At 45.3% G+C, this 23,778-nt stretch overlaps 1 protein-coding gene across 1 annotated transcript in view; it reads right to left on the minus strand.

The window, feature by feature from the left end:
• Positions 1-23,778, minus strand: part of Hephl1 (hephaestin like 1) — a 64,300-nt gene that overhangs the window by 11,968 nt on the left and 28,554 nt on the right. The window contains exons 5-14 of the mRNA XM_055615599.1: positions 23,076-23,330; positions 21,797-21,965; positions 20,077-20,216; positions 19,826-19,957; positions 17,539-17,750; positions 15,481-15,631; positions 12,233-12,445; positions 8,595-8,808; positions 3,994-4,133; positions 1,158-1,298 (exon numbers count right to left, since the gene is read on the minus strand). Of these exons, the coding sequence (XP_055471574.1) occupies positions 1,158-1,298; positions 3,994-4,133; positions 8,595-8,808; positions 12,233-12,445; positions 15,481-15,631; positions 17,539-17,750; positions 19,826-19,957; positions 20,077-20,216; positions 21,797-21,965; positions 23,076-23,330 (1,767 nt within the window). The remainder of the gene's footprint in view (positions 1-1,157; positions 1,299-3,993; positions 4,134-8,594; positions 8,809-12,232; positions 12,446-15,480; positions 15,632-17,538; positions 17,751-19,825; positions 19,958-20,076; positions 20,217-21,796; positions 21,966-23,075; positions 23,331-23,778) is intronic.

Genomic DNA, 23,778 nt, shown 5'->3' on the forward strand with positions numbered 1-23,778 from the left:
CTTGTCTCCCTTTTCCCTCCTCAACTCATTTTAGTCAGTTCAGAGAAATGTGTGGTGAAGAGGTCAGGTCCTGAAGTCAAACAAACAGGGTTTACATCACCATTCATCCAAGGCCTGGCCTAGACATTTGCTGTCCTCTGCCTTCATCATTTGTTAAGTTAGGAGACTATACATATTTCATCAGCTGTAAGGGTAAAACTTTCCCATTGAAACATATCTAGTTAGGATGCATCTTTAAATTTGTAATGTTATAGTTTAACTGACAGTGTGTTTTCTTTTCTTGTTTTAGTAACAGATAAAACAACAGCGGACACTAAAATTAATGACTTCAGACCCGATAAAATAATGTCTGCACTGTTAAACTGTTGTATGGATGGATTAAGGGTTTTTGTTGTTTCTTTTTATTTCAGATGTAGAACATGATCTCTGACACAAGGTAACACTCAGTGTGTGTTTGCCATTGCTTGTGGAGTGGAGGAGCCATGTGTCTTGGGGAACGGGGCTGGAGCAAGAGTGAGGCTGAGGCATGTCCGAACCCTGAAACTCTCATCTTGAGAACATCAGGAGTAGGACCTTCCCTCTCTGCCCTGGGCTTGCATACGTAGGTTTACACCTCTCACCTCTGCCAACCTTAAGGTGGACACATAGACTGGTGGCCAGGTTATATGTTAAACTTCCTCTCTCCTTATAAGGCCATGTCCAGCAGGCACTCGAAATTCCTCTTCATGCAAACGAGGCATTCCCAGCACCTTAGCCCTCGCCAACGACATACACTCACCCCAAAGCTTCTAACCACTCCCCAAAGGAATAAACAGACTCTGTTCCAACTACATGGGCTGCTCAAAGGAGCCTGCCTCCTGAGAAGTCTGTTTCTCATGCATTCACCGGAGCCTGAAGTCTCCACTCCCCGTCCCCGTCCTGGGATCCACCAGTTGTGGTCTGAGGTCTGAGGTCACAGGTGCAGGAGTGGGCCAAGAATGGTAATGGGTGTTTCTGACTACCCTGGGAGGTCTGTGGCAGGGCCCTATTTCGAGTACTGGGTCACTAGATAAATAGGGAGCTCACACCCCCAGAGACTAGGTAGAGGGACATCGGAGGCCAGAAGGGAAGAGCCTGGTGTCCTCACCAGGGTGGAGCAGACTTTCCGTGTGACTTACCCGGCTTTGTGACAGGCACTTCAAGGCGCTTCCCACTGTCGGAGTCCTCCACACCCTGAGCTGCGATGGAGTAGGGCCGGCTGGCTTTGTTCTTAAAGATGATGAGAATGGAGTCCCCCACCTCCGCATGGATCATTGGGCCTAAAGGCCAAGCACAAACAGGTACATCACAAAGATCGTGTCATGCTTGGCTGTCTGACCAACCTGAGTTCAGATTCTTCCTCCTTCCTTTAACAGGAGGCCTTGGGTGAATCGTATAATCAGAATCTCAATTTCCTCATCTGTAGAATAGGCTCACTAAGACTGCTCCCATAGGACTGGTAGGTAGCATTGTATGTGTTTTATAGAGTTTAGTTCTGTCCACCAACCAAGTATTCAATGAATGCTTAACTTCTTACTGCTAAAGAGCAACAGAGTTCTGGTTGCAATCTGTGGTCCATTGGATGAGAAGTATCCCCCATGGTCTTGGGCATTTGAATACTCTGTAGCGCTGATTGGGAGGTTTAGCTGGTAGCCTAGGTATGTCAGTAGAGATGGATGTTGAGATTAAAATCTTCAAACCATTTCCAGTTTGCTCCCTGTTTTGGGCTTGCTCTAGAAGATGTGAGCTCTCAGCTTCCTGCTCTTACTGCCATGCCTACTGCCTGCTCCAGGCCTTTCCTGCCGTGACAAACTCTTATCTCTCTGGGACTATGGCCCAGATAAACTCTTCCTTCTGTAAGTTGCCTTGGTCATGGTTTTTCACTGCAACCGAAAAATAACTAATGCAAAAACCTGTGCGAAACCTTAAGGAACCTAAAATTGCTCTTGATCGGGTCAATAAATGAGTAATGAGGCTCCCATGGAATAGTGGGTGGTAAAGGGATTATGGTAGCACAGTCATGCCACTAACGCATGTCAAGTGCCGAGACTCAGTATGTGGCTATTGTGAATGTTGGTTTAAACACAACTTGGCGCACCTGAGAAAAGTCTTAATGATGGATTGTCTACACAGGCAGACCTGTGGGCTTGTCTTGATTCTCTTAACTGATATAAGAAGACCCAGCCGGAATGTGGACGGCCTTGGGGCCCTGGGCTGTCTGAGAGTAGAGAAAGCTAGCTGAGCAGTAAGCAGGATCTATTCCTCTCTGCCCTTGCCTGCAGATGATGTGACCAGCTGTCTCCGGCTCCTGTTACTGTGACTTCTCCATCGTAAGAGGCTGTAGCCTGGAACATAAAGCCTTTCTCCTCTTGGTTGGTTTTCTTTTGTTTTTTATGACAGCAACAGAAATGATACTAGAGCAGACGCCTTGAGCACACACGTGCTCTCTGGCCTCTCCTGTGCACGCTTTCCTTCGGGGAGCAGCTGGCTTCTGTCTGTCCATGCAGATGACTGAGAGAGGTTGTGCCAGCCTTTCTCATGCCAAGTGTCTCTTGCTTTGCAGTGCTAGGAAGCACCCCAACAAGACAGAGTGTGGGGCCCACCGTCATCTTCACGAGGCACAGGTTTGTGGTGGAGACCCCCTCTGTAGAAGTATCCCCCACCTGATCACTGTTTCCCTCTTTAGCGCTCAGTGTGTCCTACACTCAGCCAGAGATATGCCCTCAGATGGTCAGGGGTGTGGGAACACCCATTCACCTGCCGCTGAAGCGAGCCCACAAGCCCAGCTTTGACTCTGAGAAACATGGTTAAAGTCATTAATAACATTTAAATTTTATTAAACTATAGTTAGTTTCAGAAGTGAAAAAAGAAAAGAAAAGAAAGTGCTGTGAATTTAAGCAGTAGGGGTGGACAGAGTTCAGACAGTTCGCATGCATTAGAATCATTTGCCACTGTCTACCACCCCAGTGCAGGGGCCTTGCTGTACTGGTTTTAAAAGGGTGCCTACAGCTGGTGGTGCAGTGTGATGGTGGACAGAGGTGGACCTGCCACGTGCTCGCTGAGTTCCTGGGAGTCCAGGCCACTCTAAGCTGCAGATGATCGAGAGGGCCTCACTCTCCACTGGAAGATGGCTGCTAACTTGCCTCTCCCGTAAGTCATTTCTGTTCCTCATCAAGCTAGGCTCTTTGAGAGCATGCCCAGCCACCTCAGCTAGCCCAGCCCTTTCCTTTGAAGCTCTGTGCACACTCATGGCTCCAAGAGTGACTCACGAATTACTCGAGTGGAGTGACAAACAAGCTGGTGAGTCAACGGAACACGGAGGCGTGGGGAAGGGGAGCGTGTAATCATTGACAGGCTGTTGTCACATCACTCGCTGTAATATTGAAGATACGGTGTCACTCAAACTCACAAAGTTACCCATGGTTTACAAAGCAGAAAAATATTTCTGAAGTCCTTTAAGTTAGCTTTCTGCCTTGAAAAAAAAAAAAATCTTCTTTTCAAGTGGGTGGGTCAAGCGACTCCCAGGTGAGGAGAAAGTGGGGAAGGAAAGCAGGAAGGACTTTATTGATGGCCAGCCACACAACTGAGGCATCAGCCAGCATAGAGCCCAGGCATAGACCTAGTCAGTTCTGCTGCCCAGGGCTCGGGTCAAAACCTGCCATTCTTGGCACCCACCTCACACAAGGGGATGCCTTTTTGCTGACACTAGGTTTTATAGTGTGTTCTATGTCACTGTGCTCATGTGACAGGACCTTGAGGGGGTCCCTACAGCCACTTTGCCTGATGTCCTGACTCATCAAACTGTTTAAAAGGAAAATCTCTCAGCTCAATAGAGAGGCTGGAAAGAGTATGAGACACCAGAATTCTGATTACAGGGATCCTGTGGTGTGTGTGAGAAGTGAAGATTGGAACGGGGGGGGGGGGGGGAAGGGAGCACACTCAGGGCTGACAGTGCCCGGATGAAACCCGCCATACCCAGGAGTTGCAGGTGCTCCTCTTGAGGGGGCCGGGCTTTAATCTCCACAAATTCTCCGTTTGTGTATTCCCTGTAAACCACCTTCCTGTACTGAGAGCCAATCCAGTTTTCAGTGTGGTTCATGAATATATCTCCATGTCTGCAAAGAAGAAGCGTTAGAAATCAAGCTTGTCGAAGGCAGGAAGACCGTGAGTGCCTCTGCTATCTGGGGTGCTCTGGGTTGATACTCCCCAACCCCTAGGAGGTGGGACCAGGGTCTCCCCAGGAAGATAGCCTTTGCACCACTTCTGAGACAGGATTGGGAGTCAGTACCTCAGAGCTCCTCATGTTCTCACGAGAGCAACCTCACACAGACCCATGGCCACGTTAGGGAGCTATCGCTGTCACCTGCTGCAGGGCTCTAAACTGGGCTAACCTCAGAGAATCCTGATGAGCAACAGAGGCCGTGGTTCTCAGGCTGGCACTAGGTGCACGCACACACACACTCATACACACACTCTTCACAGTGAACACATACACACACGAGCACACACTCTTCACAGCGAACACATACACACACGAGCACACACTCTTCACAGTGAACACATACACACACGCGCACACACGCTTCACAGCTCTGAAACCCTCCAGCTTTCCCTGCTGTCATTCTGTATACCTTGCAGGCACTCATCCACTCTGAAGACCCCCAAGCCTGCAGGGTACGTATCTACTGTGAATATAGCTGTGTACAAATGTGACAGTCTTATTATTTTTATGTTCTAGAGACCCACCCAGACAGTGGATTGTATGTGTACCTGTTTAAAGCCACGTTAAGATTTGGGTGATGTGTTAACACTGACCTCCGCTCGCAGCGCTGTACTGGGCCTGAGTGATGCCTCTCTGGTTCTTTTATTTCTTCTGTCAACACATCCCAGCACTGTTGTGCTTGGGAACATGAGACAGGGCTTCCGGGCGCCTGCTCTTTCTAACAGTGGAATACATAGAGCACACAAATGCAAAAGCTGTGGCTAGGGGTGGGGTAAGACAGATTTTAACAAGTAGGCACCCTTGTAAGTTCATGTGAAAAATAAGGACCAGCTCTGTGCTTCTGTCACCAAGCTAGGTCACAAGAGACAGAGAAGAAAAAACTCAGAAACAGCTGGGTACGGCGACACAGCCATAACCCTAGCTACTTGGAAGGCTGACACAGAAGAATGCTAGTTTAACACCAGACTGGGCTACACCGTGAGCTATTCACTCCAAGGGGGGGTCACTTTCCTTTCTAAAATAGGGTGAATCTAATGTCCTTCACTTCTCCCAAGTTAACCACTGGCATTCTGATCTCAAAAGCTCTCCCTGCCACCTATCAATTGCCTTCCTGCACTGAACCCCGCAGACAGAGGGATCTGCTCTAAGTCCGACCCTCTCTTCCTTGTGGGAAGCCTTTTATGATTCCCACTGGAAATCTACCCAGTTTGCCTAAGACCTGCATTATCTGTCTTTCCTGAATCTGTCTGTGGTCCTGAATCTGACTGTGGTCATTGCACTCCTGAGACACATTGGTCATCCTAAGCATTTGCTCTCCTGAGTATGGTGAGCCCTCCGCCCGTCCTGTCTTTGGCTGTTCTGCCAAGAACTATTTTCTTCTTTTTCCACTGTCTTACTCTCCACATCTCATCTCGAAGACTGCTTCCTCCACGGAGCTTTCTTGAACCATCCCCCTCCCCTACAGGGGGCTGTGTGTTCTCCTGTGGGTTCTCACTAACCTCCCCTCTATCAGAGACTGCTGCCCTCCCTGCAGATTCCAGCATTGTCCTGGGGGACTGTGTATTCAGTGAGGGAAAGCCCTGGTCTATGCTCTACACTGTTCCACCAGCAGCTTGCACAGCGGACATTCAGTAGTTACATGTGCACCTCTGACTTGACTCCATTTATTGCAGGAGAGTCTACTTTATGATCTGAGGGTCTTAGCTGTGCTCTGTTCACTATTTCCCAGCTCTCCTCTGCTGCAAAAAGCACACATCAATTGCTATATAAGAACTTCATCAAACCTAATGCTAGGAAGATGCTGGCTGAGTGAGCAAAGTGTGCTGTGAGGCTACTATGACGAATACTTTATAAACATCCTAGCAGAAGCCTGGTGTTTAATTATTGCTCAGTAGATGTTCATTATGATGATTCTAGGGATTGCTAAATTATACACATACTCGTCTTCAAGCCCAAGAGTGTTAGCACCATAACTTCAATTTTCTACAGCAATTTAATCTAGTTCTTTCCTTTTTTTTTTTTTTTCAGATTTGCTTTTGTTGCACAAATCTGATGTCCACATTGTGAGGATTGGGTCCATGTGTTGCCTTTCAGGAATCCTGATGCCTTCCCAGCAAATTGAAGAAACCTCCAACAAAGAAATTCAGGTACCAAAGTGGTACAGAGGGTCTGTGCTGGTTGGGAGGATAAATGTCTCAGAGGTGACTTGAACCAGGAAGTGCGTCAAAATAATAGCCTTGGGGCAAAATCAGATGCATAAACCAGAGGTGTGGACTATACACTTGCAAGCTTCTCCAGAGGCTAATGCAGGGGGACCAGAAACGGAATTTCAACCTGGATAACTTAATGAGACCCTGTTTCAAACAAGCAGCTGCTGGTATAGCTGTAGGAGGCCTCAGTCTGATCCTCAGTACTGAAAATAAGAAAGAATCGTAGGTGCAAAAGCTGGTGTGTGGAGGGCATTGGTCCCTCAGCTCCTGTCTATGGAGACACTGTGGCTACACACTGGAAGGGCGTGCACATGTCATGCTGTGTGTGTCTAGGGATGGTGTCAGAGGACAACTTTTAGGAGTTGGTCCTCTCCCTCCATTGTGCGATGTGGAGACCGAGCACAGGTCAGCAGGCTTGGACAAGCCCCCTTACCTACTGAGCCATTTTGCTGCCCCTGTGCTTCACCTGAAACTGATAAAACTACAGCATTTCGTACACTTTGAGTGTGTGGCAACATCCTTATCCCACCTCACTTTTGCTGACTTAAGGTCACTAACCAGAGCAGTAGAGAACTAATCCCTTTTAGCCTTCTTCCCCACTAGCACCCTCCTGGTTTTGCAGGCTGTTTAACCCAGAGTCCCAAAGCTGTACTTTCCTCTTGTTCACATGGATGGAGACAGGAGCTTCACACATAAGTTGAAGTGAAGGCTGTGCACTTTATGCACTCTGAGCTAAGACTGCAGACGAAAAAACTTAGTGAAATAATTGTTTTAGAGAAGGCCAAATTAGTCTTCATTTTCTGCAGAGAGAACATCAGTGTTTAACTTGGACTGGCAACACAAGTTGCCTCAAAGATGCGTGTCTAGATTAACAAACTATGAGTGAATAATTGAGTAGGTGTTTTTTTGTTTGTTTGTTTTTAATGATCTTACCTTCAGGGCAAACCTCCATAGTTACTTTATTCCCCCCCCCCCCCACTTATCCCTAAGGTGACAATGTTGCAATAGCTCTTCCTCAAAACAGTGGTTGTTAAGTAAGAAGAGCAACGGATGTGTTGAGCTTAAGGAAAGCATTGTGTAGCGATGTCTGTGACTGCAGACATGAAGGATTTGTAAGGGATGGGTGGTCAGGACATTGTAGGATAGGTGCTAAGGGCAACCAGGAAGGCGAGGACAAAGGAAAGTGTGCTGTATTGGAGAGAATCTGGGTTTTCCCTGGGAAGATGTGTGTTCAGCTCCTGCTTTGCCACAGACCAGCTGGATGCCCTGTTATTCCGGTGGGCAGGAATGTCAGGGCAGTTACAGCCAAGCGGCTGAAAGCTGTGAAGCAGAATGCCTTAACTTCTGGAGACTCTGTGGTCTGTGCCCGAACCCTTCCTTGTGCCTGACTCTAATCCCAGTGTGCCCTGAGAAACTTAGTCCAGGGACTCGAAAATTCGGAACAGTAAAGAACCAGGACACACAGACCTTTCTGTGGCTTGAGCATTGCTGATGTGTCAACATGTGACCCTGCCTGGTATCACTTCAATGAAGTGTAAGACTTTCAGGTTTTCTGGGTAGCTTGGAGATCTGCTCTTCCCGCCCTGACTCAGGAATCTCTCTGAAGGCAATAGCCTCAGATCATCCTTGGGTGTCCCCTCCTGGGTCCATCATGCCAGCACCATTTCCCAGGCTCACCTCCCCTGCATTACTGGGTCTATAGCAGCCCATATTTTCACCCAGATCCATGCACCTTCTCTGCCTCACCTGGATCATTTTTCTTCTCACTGTTGCTGTGGTCTCACTCTTCCACTAAACACTTCCATCTGAGTTCTCATTCAAAAGCCCATCCATCCACCCATCCATCCATCCATCCATCCATCCATCCATCCATCCATCCATCCATCCTCCTCAGCCACGAGGTAGACCCATCACAGCTAGGTGACTAGGGAAGGTGCAGGAATCCACCATGGGGCCCTCTGGATGACCTCTGACCTATTTTCAGGTGAGGCGACAGAAGCGTCTCTAATTTTCTGTGCTCATAAGCAAAAGTTCTCTGCCTGCAGAACTATGCACGTACAGCCCGGCCGCTTGGTTTCCACGGGTGCTAAGGCCCACAGAGCATGCGCATTCCCACCGAAGAGCCGTGGCTTCGCCCATGGTACCTTTCCCCTCCTGCGTCCAAGTGCTGCTTTTCGAACTCCCAGTTTTTGTTAGGGGCATAATCCCATTCTACCTCTTCAGCGGCGATGAAAAAGGTTCTTAGCATCCCGTAAGGCGGCTCAGAAGGGTCCCTGTTGCCACAGCTGCTGACCTCATAGATCTGACCCATGCCTCTCACGAAGTGGTGCAAGGTGGAACAGAACACCTTGAAAATACCTGAGGAGAGAAGGCTTGGTGTCGCGCCCACGACTTGACATTTCTGGTGGCGGTGATTTGCTAAACTTACACGTTCTATTCCACCATCAGTAACCAGTAAGGTAGACTTTTTGATTACCTATCTCACGGTATTTTTAATCAAAGCTTATGAGGAATAAGTTGCTTTTTTTTTTTTTTTTTTTTGTTTTTGACTATCCTTTTTTAAGAGGGGAAAATGCTACATAGAATTCATGTGTAGTAGGGGAAAATCAGAATATTGTTACCAAGAAAGGGCTTTCGCTGGCTCATCCGTGTTAACACACGTCTGCTTACAGCCAGGCACTCCTGGAAAATTACTGATCTTTACCGCTCTCACAGCCCTGCCCAGTTTACAGGGAACTAATTACCTGTGAGATGAAAGAGCTAGACAGCGCTCAAATTAGGCCACGGTTAGGGATTCTGCCCTGAAGGATTTCGTAAATTATAAAGCAAGTACGCACGAAAGTCAAATGGATTATTTCACTATAGCCTTGAGCCAGGGAAGGTTCCTGTGTATCATGCTGATGGAAAGGAAAAAAATAAAAGGAAAAGACCGACTGTACTTCTCTATAGAGTATCAACAGTGATGTCTGACAGAAATTTATATAATTTAAAAACTGAATTTCTAGATGTGTTGGCACCTGTGTGTGTTTAGAATATATATCTATATTCTAATTAAACTCACCATAAAATGAAATCATTGAAGATATCAGCTCTCAATGAAATTACTGGCTCAGTCTCCCCATTCTCTAACAGACTGTTCCTAGAGCCAAGTACTGGCGTGCCTGTGCATAACCACCTGTAACGCACAGGGAGCTCCACTCCCTGCACTTGCAGCTCCTGTCTGAATGCTGACTGTCATTTCTGCATGAGCAAAGCCAGATAGTTCAAGGGTTCACTGAGCCCGCTTTGAACAGAATCTCAATAAAGCATAGCAAATACAAAGGTATTCTTAGTATTACAGACCTAGGAAGGTCTCTGTAAAACCACAGCGAAGACCTCTCTCTACACAGGCCTGTATTCGGATAAAAAACGATCAAGAATTCATTGTGGCCACTCAACAGTGGAGCCATTGTCTTCTCCAGAGCAAAGGAAGCAGTGTGAGCTGCTGCCTACCACTGGCTCTACCCCCTTCTCTCTTTCTGTGTGTGTGCATGTGTGTATGCGTGCTTGCACACGGAGGCCAAAGGACAACCTGGGATATCATTCCTTAGGAGCACATGTGGTTTTTTTTGTTTTGTTTTGTTTTTTTTTTTGAGACAGTCTTTGGCCTGAGACCCAGAAATTAGGCTAGTCTCGATGGCCAGTATGCCTCAGAGAAGATTATGAGTACATACAGATTTTTTTAATTACCTATTAAAGCAGCTAAGTCATTTTATTTTTTTAAAATGGAAAATGGAAAATTAAATTAAAAAATGAAAATTTTCATATAATATATTCTAATTATGGTTCCCCTCACCCAGCTCCTCCCAGGCTTGCTAACTCCCCACCCACACAAATCCCCACCTTTTCTTTCTCTTATTAGAATACGAACAGGCATAAAAAAAGAAGAAAAATAATAATAATAACAGACAAACCAGAACAGGATGAAACAAACTAACTAATAGAAGAAAAGGGGCCAAAGAAAAAGCATAAGAGTCACATAGATGCATAGATACATGTATTTAGATACAAAGACTCCATAAAAACACAAAACTAGAAAGGATAATATATATACGTAAAACACTGTATAATAAAAATGAGAATAACGCCCAGACAAAGCATTATGAAACCAGGTGCATACAGTACGTACAGAGCTTTCACATTGGTTCTGGGCATTGAACTCAGGTCCTGATGCTTACACAGCCAGCACTTCACTGACTGAGCCATCTCTCCAGACCTCTACCTACTTTCCGATTATTCTTTGCAAGTCACAGTTAAGGGACTGGAAATGTTGAAATAACCAGGCTTTTTTGCTAGTCACAGATTTATGTTCACTGCCAAACACAGCCAGAAATCATCACTAGGATGAAGGTCCTTCGAAGCCCATGGGACATATGAGGAATGATAAAGCACTGGAGTAGGACACCAGATTGCTACGTGTGCCAGCCAGCCCGGTCTTTGCATCCCTGGGTCTATGGATTGCAATGGTTTGGTTGTTCTCGGTCTCTGCTCCTTTTTGGTGTATGTTTGAAAACCAGCATCATGTTCAGGGCAAAGCCCTTGGATTGGATGATTTGCAATCAATCAAGTATGTTAATGCAGATGGGTGGAACACTGTAGGAGCATTCCAAGATAAAGAATACAGGGCTTCTGTTTGCAGGAAGCTCTTAGGAAAAGGTTTTGAAGCCTTAGCCTCAAGTTCTTAACTGATCACTCAGATTCCATCCAGATCACCCTGAAATATGCTGTGATTCCAGAGTGAGGTCAAGAAGTCGAAAGCTCATTATAAGATAAGATGTCCATCGGGTACTCATCTCAGAGAGCATTGTTATGTGCTCTTGTTAAGACTGATCTAGAAGGTGAGAAGGAAACACATTAAATGCCCTTCACAGTGGCCATCCTCGCTGGCAGGTAGCATATGTTCTTATGTTTCTTGGTAATTTTTGTAAAAATGTCCCAGTGGTCTCTTTAGTTTGGAATCTCTAAGGGAAGAGGTTCCAGGAACAACATGGACTCCAAACCCAATGCAGTTTGCCTTCTGGAGAAAGCAAGGGTGCTCAACAGACTCAAAATAAAGAAGTCCTCAAATAACTCATCCCCAAACCACCAACAAACCCCAGGGGAAGGAGAGCAGGACACAATGACAGCTATATCCACAGCCTAAAGCATCCACCAGGCTGTCCATGCCAGGTATATGCCTCGAAGAAGGAGGCATAACTTCAGCCATGTTTGCACTTAATGAGAATAAGAGTATCTCTCTGGAGATGAATGAACATATTCACCTAGTATTTGTGAGGATTCACCCCAGATTCATGGGGATTCACCCAAGGCTCACATGAACTCATTGTGGGTTCATCTGGATGTGCCTAGGGATCATCTGGGTTCTCCTGGGTTTATCTGGATTCCTGGATTCCTGGATTCCTCCTGGATTCCTCAAGCATTCATGTGGGTTAATCTGAGGTTTTCATGGATTCCCCTAGGTTCATGTGGCTTCCTGAAGATGTGTGTGAATTTGCCTAAGGTTTGTGTGGTTTACCTGGGATTTGTAGACAAAAGTACATGCAGAGGACTCCCAGCTCTGCATTTTGGTTAACAATTCCTCTACCTTTTATGCTACATGTTTGCACTAAAATAGCCAGCAATCTGATTTGAATCAAAACTATATGTGTTTCTAGAGTCTTTGAAGTGCCAGTTTTTTCCTGGAGGAGGATTTTATGAGGACAAGATGGGGTCTGAGCATGTAGGATGGCTCTGCTAGGTTTACCTGCATGGTCTGGCTGCATGAATGCCGTTGTGGCCATATGCGGAAACAGAGCCAGGGAGTCCCGATGAGTGCCTCGCAGGTGGATGGTGTTGCCTTGAAAATAAACTCCATGCATGTCTGTGTCCGTGCCCATTCCAATCAAGTGCCAGGAAACTCTGTCCTTCTTGCACATGCTTAGACCTGGCTGGCTGCCATACATGTATCCATTAATAGCTGAATGGAAAGGAGAAGATACTGAGTATCCATTGTAATTCTGTACTCACGGGAAAAACACCATCTCAGAGAGTGATTATCAGTGTGCCTGTGGCAGAATCTCAAGACTGTGAACTGTACATAAGATCCTTGTTACTAGAGAATGAACACTATTGGAAAAAAGACACAAGGTGGCTAGAATTAACAATAAATCTGAAAACACACAAACATTACAAAACACTTTAAAAGTAGCAACACATTTTCTAAGACCATAATTCTAAGAATCACTAAGGAATAAATCAGGTGGGTTGTTTGGGGTTTTTTTGTTGTTGTTGTTTTATTTTGTTTTCTTTTCTTTTCTTTTCTTTGCAAGTTCTTTTCAGGACAAAATTGTCAGATAGCACCTTGAGGTGCTTTCTAGTCAACGGTTTACCTCTGCACGTCACAGGAGCATCATCCTCATAAGAATGCCATTTGAGGAGACTGGAGAGATGGCTCAGTGGTTAAGAGCACTGGTTCCTCAGCCAGAGGACCAAGAATCAATTCCCAGCGCCCACATGGTAGCTCAACCATCTGTAACTCTAGTTCGAGGGGATCTAACTCCCTCCTCTGGCTTCCACAGGCCACGTGGTGCATATGCAAACATGCAAGCAAAACACCCTTACACGTAATAAAATAATAACAATAATTTTTCAAACAAATTAATATCAATTGACTTCACCATCTTTCCATATTTCCCCTGAAGATTATTGATGCAAAACCAATTTTCTTTGAGGTTATTATCCAGTTATCTCCTTGTCAAGTGACTTTCTCAGTTAACTCATTAAATTCAATTCATTTGATTCAGACAGACTCCCACTTGCATTTGCTTCTAGAAGTTATCAGGCGTTCATTTACAGAGTTCATAGATTCTGAGCAATTCGGAAGAGTTACAATAAATTGGCACTGCATTTGCAGATATGATCAGCGGAGATGAATATATTTTGAAAGGTTAGAACTTGAGTAAACAAGCTTGCTGTATGATGATGTCCGCTCTCTTACCCCAACGAGATAACTGAAAAGTCTGTGGGTTATGTGAGTATGAAGACTGTGATGGTAATTTTCACTGATGACTTAACCAGTTTAGAATCACCTAGGAGACATTCCTCTAGCTGCATCTGTGAGGACATCTTCAGAAAGATTTACTGAGAGAGGAATGCCCAGTCTGGACTGAATAAAAAGAAGAAAGCACCCTAGGGCCAGCATCCTTCCCCCTCTCCTCTCTCCCTCCCTTTTTCTCCCTCCTCTCCTCCTCCTACCTCTCCCTCTGACCTCCATCACCTCTCCCTCCCTCCTTCTATCCTCTCTGCTTCCTGACACTGAATACAATTTGATGAGATGCCTCATGCTCCTGACACCATGCCTTCCTCACCATGATAGATGGTACACTCAACTGCTGAGCCAAAATAAACCCTTCCTCCCTTAAGTTGCTTTTGTCAGGAATTTCGTCAGCAGAAACAAAACAAAACAAAAATGCAGCAGCAAGGAAGTAACTAATAAAATTAATAAAATGACCCCATGCTTTAAGAGTAACCCGTTAATTTTGCCTTATCTATCAATCCCAGTCCATCAGTGGTAGGTCTCTAGAACAATGCCTTGAGGTTGGTTTTGAAACATTGCATCCTGGTTCAGTACAGATGAATGTTTTCACTGAATAGCAGTGTAAACAGGTGTGCTCATGTACCTATGACTCACACTTGGTATCTGACTCCCACCTAACACCAAAAGCAGGACAAAATAGCTATTACACACATGGATGGTCTTCTGGTGAAAAAAAAATCTTTTTATTTCTATGTCCATCAGCCAAACCAGTGATGCTTACCAGGTGTACTTAAATTTAGGATTGTTAGTAGAAAGCCCTGGAGATTATAAAGAAAAAAAACATATTTTTTAAATGACATTGGTAATATTTTTACCAGTAAACTATCTAAATCTTGTCTGCAGTATTTGAGAGATTATTACCACACTTGGGTGTGTTTGAAGAAAATCTTTTCTGACTGTAAGGGTGTATTTAATGCTTCTATTTCTAGACTTGTCATTCATTCATTCACTCATGCATTCATCAAATACCATTTGAATATAGCTTATAAAATACACACAGCCCATGACAGGGCAACATATGAAGCCTTTTACCCTTAAAAATGTGGTTTCCCCCCTTCCTTGCTATGCAAGCAAGACTGGAACTAAAACCTAGTTTAGTTATAGCAAAGCTCTCTTGAAAGCTGATACTGCTTCCTGAATTTCACAGGTCCAAGATGGGGATTTGTTGGACATGAGCATTGGGGATCATGGGAGTTTGTGGCCTGATTGCTGAGGGTTATTGTAAGCTTGGACTTTGGGAATTTCCTGAGCTAGAGAGGGATTTGGGAGCCTTGTTTATTCATGTTGTTTCAGACGGTAACAAATGTTATCCTTGGAATTGAAATGAGCGTTCTCGCAGCCTCTCACATGTACCGAAGCGCTGCAGTATGTTACCAAGTTGGGCAGCTGCTTGCTTTTGGTTTTCTGTATCTGGCCTCTTGCTTACTGCTTGGCTGCATGAGGCAACGTGGCTGACAAAAATAACCTTTATGCTAATCACAGATAATCACTGGGTGGCTTACTATTATGATATAAACAGAAACTGAGAAAGAATTAATAATTTCTCCCAAATTAAGGTAAGTGGGAACCACTAGTGTTTGGTGAATTAATCCTTGCAGCAGCTGCTCATTCTAGTTGATTAGATCTACTTAGGCATGTGTGATTATTCTCTGTATCTCCTGTTATCAGACTGGATGTGGGAACTTCATCAGTCATTTTCCACACTTTGTATCACCTGTGTTCTTTGTTACTTTAAACTCTGTGTTGCTTTGTTAAGGATGGCACTATGTTTTAGAAGTGTCAGGTTCACAGTAGCTCTGGGAGCTCATGAATCTGAAGGCAGAAAATGCTTTACCTCCTGATCAGGAGCAATACCAAAGACATCAAAGTTAGGCAGGCTCAAGACCATTTCCCAGCTGCAGCCCAGCCTTTCATACCATGCATCCGGTTAGATTTCACAAACTCCTTGTCTTCTTTGTCAACACTGAAGGGATGCCAAGCAAACTTTTGGATGTTTTCATCAAGATACCCGCTGAAATTCTCATCGAAGACTGTGAACAGTAGGTAAAATTCCTTGTCTATTCCTTTCTAAAAAATAAATAAATAAATACATGAAGAAATAAAGACATACAACATAGAGCTTGAATTAGTTCTAAAATTCACGCAAAGTCATCGACATTAGCCATAGAATTACCCATCATTTCATAAATCAGGACGTTGAGTGTGGCCTGTCTCTTGTTGTCCCTCTGTTTCTAACAGGTCTGCTATCCAAGCCACTCTATTCTGTTGCTTGCCTCTCTCTAAATGACATGATGTAGGCTCTGTGTCCCTCTCTCTACCCACCTGTTCTTCCTGTAGTCTACATATTTCTGTAATTGTGTCTTGAGAAAGACAGAAGGAGAGGATGAGAAGAGGAAGACGGAAGAAGTTGGGAAAGGGAAATAGGAAGAGAGGTAGGAAAGAAGGAATGAGACAGAACATGGAATTTGGGGGTTTAATTAAACGGTTATGTGGAGGGCAAGGATGGTCAGAAACTAGCCTAATGTTACCTGACTGAACTCCATGACACTCCTTCACCTCTGGGAGAGATAGTGACAACTAACTGGAAGAAAAATCTCTCTCTAAGAGCCTCTCCCTCTTTCTACCTGCCTAGAAGAATCCTGAGCAGGTTTCAAGCTACAGAGAGACTTTCGTATTTTCTCTGGTATCTCTTACACTAATGACTTTATCTGGAGCCAAATGGTTGTGTCTCTCTGCTAAATATCAGGTACTTTATTGTTTTTTTTTTTTCTTGTTGCCTGCTTTCATGAATTTTGAGTAAGCAGTATTACTATGAAATAATATTTGGCTTAGCAACATCCTCTGCAGACTCTTAGGAGCTTCTCAAAGTCTTCATTGAGTAGATACAACAGAAAAAATGAAAATGAGAACCATTTTGCCAGTAGTTCTTGGCACGTAACCTCTTTGGCTCAGAATTTGCCACCACAGTGGGGAGCAGGTCGGTGTATGGGAGAGGGATAGTTGGATGCCAAGTCCCGTGTCCAGTGACCTTCAAACTCACTAGGAATAGTTCCCTGAGTCTCCCTCGGTGTCTCTGAGCCTCAGTTTCTCCACCTTTAAAATACAAACAACACACTGCAACTGCCTTGTTGCTGTTGAGGCACAGAGCACATGCTCACTGAGTTATGCATGCACACCTTTCCAAGGTTACTTCCTCGTAGAAAGAATTGACCATCTGAGAAAGACCAAGGTGTCTTCTGTCCTTAAAGCCTAGAGAGACAGTCCTTGAGTCCACACACAACAGGTCCATACAACACCAGATACTGTAAGATATAGCACTTAAATGAGCTGACTTGCTGTTTCTCATCATGAGGTAATTGGTGAAATGGGTGGTTGAGTGCACAGATTTTCCACTTTTCGTAAGTGAGCTCAAATTTCATAGGTGCTGCTTAAAATCCTATGCTTTGTCCCATCTATCAGGGTAACCACCCAAGCCTCAGAGTTGAGACTTACAAACAGCCTATCTACATGCCTCCTCTTCCTGTCGGCCATCATGATTGATTCCCTATGATTTATAGCAACCCTCAGCTTTGGCACAGGCTGGAATCACAGGGAGAACCTGATTAGACTGATCTGGAGCATTTGGATAAAGGATGCTGAAAATGTTCACAGACGGGCCCAAGTCTGAGAAACCTCACTCAGCAAGAAAGATCCCAATCACACACCCCTATAGATCTCTGGAGATTCCAGAATCAAGGCAACATACAGGCAAGGAAGCCAGGCAAATACCAACCACACCACAAGCAGAAATGCTAAGATCCTGTGTCAGCATCTTACATTTTCAAAGCTTAAACAAGCCCTCATGACCATAAGAGTCGGTTGCAGAAAAAAGAGACACTGCTTTGTTACCGGCTGTCACTGCTTCATCTCCAGCCACACTGGGGATCCCTCCCACCTATAGCCCTGGGAAGAGTGAGGTGGCCCTGTTGGCCTACCTGTGTCCCATCAGCATTGAGGCTGCCCTTTTTACAGACCAACAACGGCCCCACAAGGCCAGCACTGGTGTCCTTGATTGGCTGGACTGCTGAGAAGTAAAGATAGGTCAGGCAGGGGGGATCTTCATCTGTTGGACTGACGCTTTCGGGCACCATCCACCTGTAGGTGAAGGTTTCACCTGGCTTGACATGAGCCCCTGGTTTCAGAAATCCTGAGGATGCAAAAGAAACAGTTTCACACAGCCAAGAACATTAAAGCTTGCCTGGCTGGTTCTCCATCCCTGGGTAGCTCTCTCTGATGATATATTTTATGAAAAGAAAGTTGTTTGGTTTTTTGTTTTTCTTACAAATTTGATCCTGATATTCCCTGGACCTCATATGCTACTTTATGAGATAGAAGCTGAAATCGAAGTGTTTCCTTCATTGTAGATTGTATCCTATTTTGTATTCATGCCATGTTTAGCCAATATTAAGAGGATGATAGTGTTCCATTCGCACAACTGAACACAAGTCTGTAAGGTACCGCCAAATAGCTTCTATGTGAAATGTATCATACTCAGTCTTGCAGAAGACACCCTGAAAAGTTAAGCAAGATTCCTATTGTTGGGGGCTGGAGAGAGGGCTCCAGTTAAGAGCATGTACTGCTCTTGCTGAGGACCTGAGTTCAGTTTCCAGCACCCATATCAGGTGGCTCACAACTGCCTGTAACTCCAGCTCCAGGAGATCCGATGCCCTCTTCTGGTCTCAGTAGGGACCAGTACTCATGCATGCACACATAAGTAAGAATTTAAAACTAATTGTTAAAACAGAACTCTAACAAGCTTGAAATCCAAGGTGAAAGTGTAGCGAGTAAACCAAACAACAAAAGTCAGAGCTTGTACGCAAGTGCCCAAGGTTCTGAGCTGTGAACAGGCAGCCCAGAGTTGAAACTATGACTCCCACTCCTGGACGCTTAGCTCTCAGGCTGTGCTGACAAGGGCACCCTGGTCTCTCCCACTCAGGAAAAGCTACAAGCTTGCTCTGCACCTGACTTTTGCTCTTCAAAAAGTTGCCCAGCGAGTTTTCTGACTAGAAAAGTGGAAAGTGTAAACATTCTTGCTTTCTGCAGTTTTTCCTGTGAACTGTCCCCACCCACCCCAGTTACTCTGAGTGGCAGCGGATACAATGAGCACAGGAGATAGGGTGAGGGTCTTGAGGGAGCATGTCCCTCCTCTGTTCTGCGTGAGCCCTTCACCATCACCGTAAAGCCTACTCTCCATGGGGTCTGGCTTCATATTAGATGACAAAGAGTTAATCCCTAGTGATCATGCTGTCTAGTGCAGAGATGGGACATGTACCAAAACACTGGAGTTTCCCATGAGCAGCATCAGCAGTGTAAGCATAGTTCCTGCTGCCCCTGTGTAGGCAGAGAGCCTGTGCTCCCTGCTCTGTGAGGCACAGAGGCTGTAGAATTTTAGCTCACAATGCTTATTTTTCAATAAATATCTGCTGGTGGATACAATCAGAGACCACATGTGAGATGTTTATGTCAACTATATGGTGAGATCAGATTTTCCCCTCAACTCTCACCAGCGGAATTTCCTGCAACTCACAGAAGACATGCTCTCCATGTTGGAGAACTGGAAGAGACTATAGAATAGGTCTTTTTTTGTCATTGAGGGGAAAAGAAAGAAACTAACATTTCCTAAGAGATGACTGTGGGATTAGCCCAGGCCCAAATGCTCTCAGTCCAGTTCAAAGCCCTGTGACGTTGTTGTTAGTATCTGAATGGATAGGAAAAAGGAACAACATTCACGGGGTTTAAATAATCACTCAGAATTGGGAAATGAAGGGACTAGGGACTTGATCCAAACTTGTCTCCTTCTTGTTCGTATAGTAGACACACTTGCTCTTATAGGGGGATGTATATGTGGGTACATTCATTGGAAGGTCAGAGGTCAACTTTGGACATCTTCCTCTATCACTGTTCACCTTCCTTTTTGAGACAGGGCCTCTCCTTGAACATGTAACTCACTGATTTCTACCCATCACCGAATGAGCTTCAGGGATCTTTTCACACATACACACACACACACACACACACACACACACACACACACACACACCAATTCTGGGGTAATAGACAGGCATCATACTGCTCCTAGCTTTTACACAGGTCCTGGGGATCCAACCTCAGGACTTGATGCTTGCACAGCAAGCACTGTACCCACTGAGCCATCACCTCTGTCTCTTTCTTAGTCCTTCCCTCACTCATCCAATGTCCTTCATAAGCTGGGTTGAGACTTACCATCTACATTCGGAGCTGCATCAGATGCCTTGTCATAGAACACACCATGGGGTAAAATGCTGTAGACCTTGTCAGCTTTGTTGGCAAAGGTCACTAGCAGGGTGTCACCCACCTCTGCCTTGATGACTGGACCTGGGAAGCAAGAGAAGAGGATGAAAAGAGATGGAGAGGTGAATCAGAGCAGAAGAGCTGCTCTGCAGACATCTGCCCCCAGGTGAGCACACCCCTTCAAAACATCAGGACACGGGTACCGAGGATTCCAAGATGGGCTTCTGTGTCAGAGGGCATCTTTCTTCTACTGAAAGTAGCATCAACATACTCCGTGTACCGAGCCTTCCAGTATTTCCCTCCTATTCTGTTTCCGGCTTGTGTGAAGTACACCGAGGAGTCACTGTAGGAAGAAGACATGGGAGTCTGAGAAGACATGAGACCCATCTCCCAGATTCAGTCATCATGGAACTCACCACCCACCTCCCCAGCAAAGCCGGCATAGGCTTCAGCACAATGCCTCGGGATCACCTAGGATCACCACCAGCCTGAGAGCTGGTTCTCAAGCCCATTTCCCTCTTTGCCTTTGCACCCCATCCCCCAGAGTCCCCACAAAGAAACCACAGGAAAATTCCTCATTTACCAGCAATGAGGTTCCAGAACAGTGTCCTAAAACGCAATAAAGAGATAACTGGTTTTCCTGTAGAGCAAAAATCCTTGTAGCGCTCACTGATCTGATGGAGAGGTTTTGTACGTGGCAAACTCTGCCACGTGACTGACATGACTGAGATAGGGAGACTGAGGCATGATGACTAGTCAATCACATAGCTCAACCCATGGAGAAGTGTCTATAAACTATATGGCTGAACCCCTAGTTTTAAGATGGTGTGGTACAATGATATTGCTTCTGACTCATGCTAGCTCTGTATGCTCTTACTACCCATGACTCTAAGTCACAAGAGTTCACAGCTACTTTAAAAAAAAAATCAACTTGAAAACAGGCTAAGAGCAATGGCTGCTTTTCCAGAGGACTCAGGTTTGGCTCCCACCACCCACATGGTGGCTCACAACTATCTGTAACTCCAGTTCCAGGGCAACTGACACCATCTTCTGGCCTTCACAGGCATCAGGCTTACACATGGCACACAGACATACATAGAGTCAAAATACCTAAACACATAAAATAAAATTCTTTTTTTATGTCAACTTGAAAAGTACTATAGCTGTAGAAGACCAAAGACTCACAACTAGGGAGGTGGGGATTTCAGTTAAGAGGCAACGCTAGACTTGGGTTTCGGAGGAAACATAGCATTTAGTTGGACGAAGAGGAAAAGGACAGAAAGGCTGTGTCACTGACACGAGAGTGCCAATAGACTGTGATGCTTATCTCCATCTGGAGCCCTGTCTTTTTCCCTGTCTGTTGCTGCTCCACATACGCATTCTGTAGTTCAGTGCTTCAAATGGCCCTGACCATTGTTTGCACAGAGGAGGTGCTCAGGAAGTGTTTGATTAAAAAGAAAAAAAAAAAAAAAAGGAATGAATGAGTTGATAAATAAGTGAAGGATTATGAATAAGTGAATTAATGAACCTGTGAATGAATGAATAGTGAATGACTGAATGAGAGAACGAGTGAGTGAATAAGCGGATAATGAATGGATGAGTATATCAGTGGGCAAATGAATCTGTGAGTGAGTAAATGAATGAATGAATCGGTGAGTAAATGTATCTATGAGTGAGTGAATTAATAAATTGATTGAGTGAGTGAGTGAGAGTGGGTTAGTGAGTGAATAAATGTTTCTGGAGTTTTGATCTAGCCACCAATCACAAATAGCCGCTCTCCCAGTCCTCAGCAGAGTTCACAATAAGAATTCTAGCAGCGATGACGTCATGATGTCCACCACCAGAGAGACACGGTGAGATCATAGGGAAAAGCCTGCTGCACACTGCTCTGGAGAGGGACTCAGAAAGACCAGCAGCTCTCACCTGCCAGACGCGTTCAGGGGAAATCCGGTGAACTTATCATAGCCTTGGGGCCCGTAATCCCACAGGACCTTCTCCGCTGCTATGAAGTAGTGCCTCTGCTGACCCCGCATCTTTGGGTGAGGAACACTGGTCCTGCAGCTGCCCACGTTGTACTGTCCCAGCATGCCAGCTGCAGAGGAAGCAGACACACAAACCACGGCATGGGTAAAGCGCCCAGGAGAAGCAGACTGCTTTGACTTCATCAGCATTTGAAACTTTTATACAGAAAATCGGATGATAAACAGAGTTAGCAAGAAAGGATAAATGGGGGGGGGGTGTAATATATTTAAATGCAATAAACATTGAAAATTAAAAGTTCATCATTTTAAACATATAAAGAAAAGAAGTAAGTCCCCAATAGGAAATGGGTGGGGGCAGAAATGGGTTGTTCAGAAAAGAAATAACACCAGCCAGTAAACAAATGGAAAATTCTATCTTAGTGGTGATTATGCAGCACCATTGTTCACTGATAGGGCTGATAAGATCTAAGAGTCGCAACTCCCACCCAGGTTTGTCAGACAGAAGCAGGGCAGACGTGCTGTGGGCGGATGAGCAGCAGTGCTAACAGCGAACTAGCAGTGTGTGTCTGAAGCTCTAAAAAGCAATCCACTTCTGATCTGGGAAACCCAAATCCAGAAATGTCAGGAAACCTATCTGTAAGCTGCTACAGCGAACGAGAGAGGGAGCAAGAGAGTTATCGAAGGTATCAATATTGATACAGCACTCTGTGCTCACCAACACGGAAACACTGCTGAAACACATCCATGAGTAGAAAAGTAAGCTGCAGGGAAGTGGAAATGGACCAGCTTCACTTGAGAAAGTATAGAGGGACTCTAGATGGGACTGTTGGTTTTAAAAACCAAATTACAGGGGCTGGAGAGATGGCTCAGCGGTTAAGAGCACTTGCTGCTCTTGCAGAGGCCCCAGGTTTGAGTCCCAGCCCCCACCCAGTGGCCCATGACTGTCCCTAACTTCAGTAGTAAGTGGCACACCATGCGGAATTTATGTCGCACACTTTGTAAATTTCTAACTACTAGTTTCTAAATTCCTTTAAGGTTTCAGATTGATCTTAAAAACACCATAGGAAACATCTGGGGAGGATGCTAAACGCACACTGTGTTTTGCAGAGGCTAAATAATCAAGTAAATGCAATGCATATGGGAACCTGCTGAAGAGAAGCAGGACTGTGGTGGAACTGCCCATCATCTAGCCTCTCCGCACAGGTCTCCATCCATTTTACCTTGCAGGTGGTCACTGACTTGGCAGGTTATCATCCATTTCCCAGGATTCTCCACTATCATTTCTGTTGTTAGGAAGGTGGCTGGAAACAGGTTGACAACATCTGCCCTGTGCCCTCTGGTGATGAAGGTGTTACCATAAAAATAGATGGAATGGATGTCTATCTCATTTCCCATCCCAAACAGGTGCCAGGACACAGATTCGCCAACACACATCTCAGGCTCGGGGAAGTTTCCGAAAAGAAATCCATTGAGGGCTGCAAACACAAACACACCAGTGGAAGACACGCCCCTGCAGATGCCAGCAGTTCTGAAGCAGGGCAACCTGTACGGGCCATCGCTACAATGTTTTCCTGCAGCAATCCCCAATCTGAAAAAAATCTTACTATTAAAAGTGCTGAGAATAAGGGACTGTGAGTGCTCAGCCCTAAACGGGACACCTTTATCAACCCTCCTTTGAAAAGGCCCAGGAAACACTGTGAGTGGGGGTGGGAGCGGGGAAGTGCTCCCGTGACAGGATGGGCGGGGTGCTGTGAAGTGCTGTCTTCTAGACGTGGCCTGGCGGTTGCACTCATGAACTCACAGCATCTGTGGTTCCTTTTACAACAAGATTAATCCAGTTAAAAATTCCAGCACAAATAAGGTAGGCTTATCTATGTCTGAGGTGGAACTGGCAGTGGATGGCTGCTGAGGGAGGAAGAGTCA

This window comes from Psammomys obesus, unplaced genomic scaffold (genome assembly GCF_907164565.1).
Source record: "Psammomys obesus unplaced genomic scaffold, mPsaObe1.curated_primary_1811, whole genome shotgun sequence".
Taxonomy (NCBI): Eukaryota; Metazoa; Chordata; class Mammalia; order Rodentia; family Muridae; genus Psammomys; species Psammomys obesus.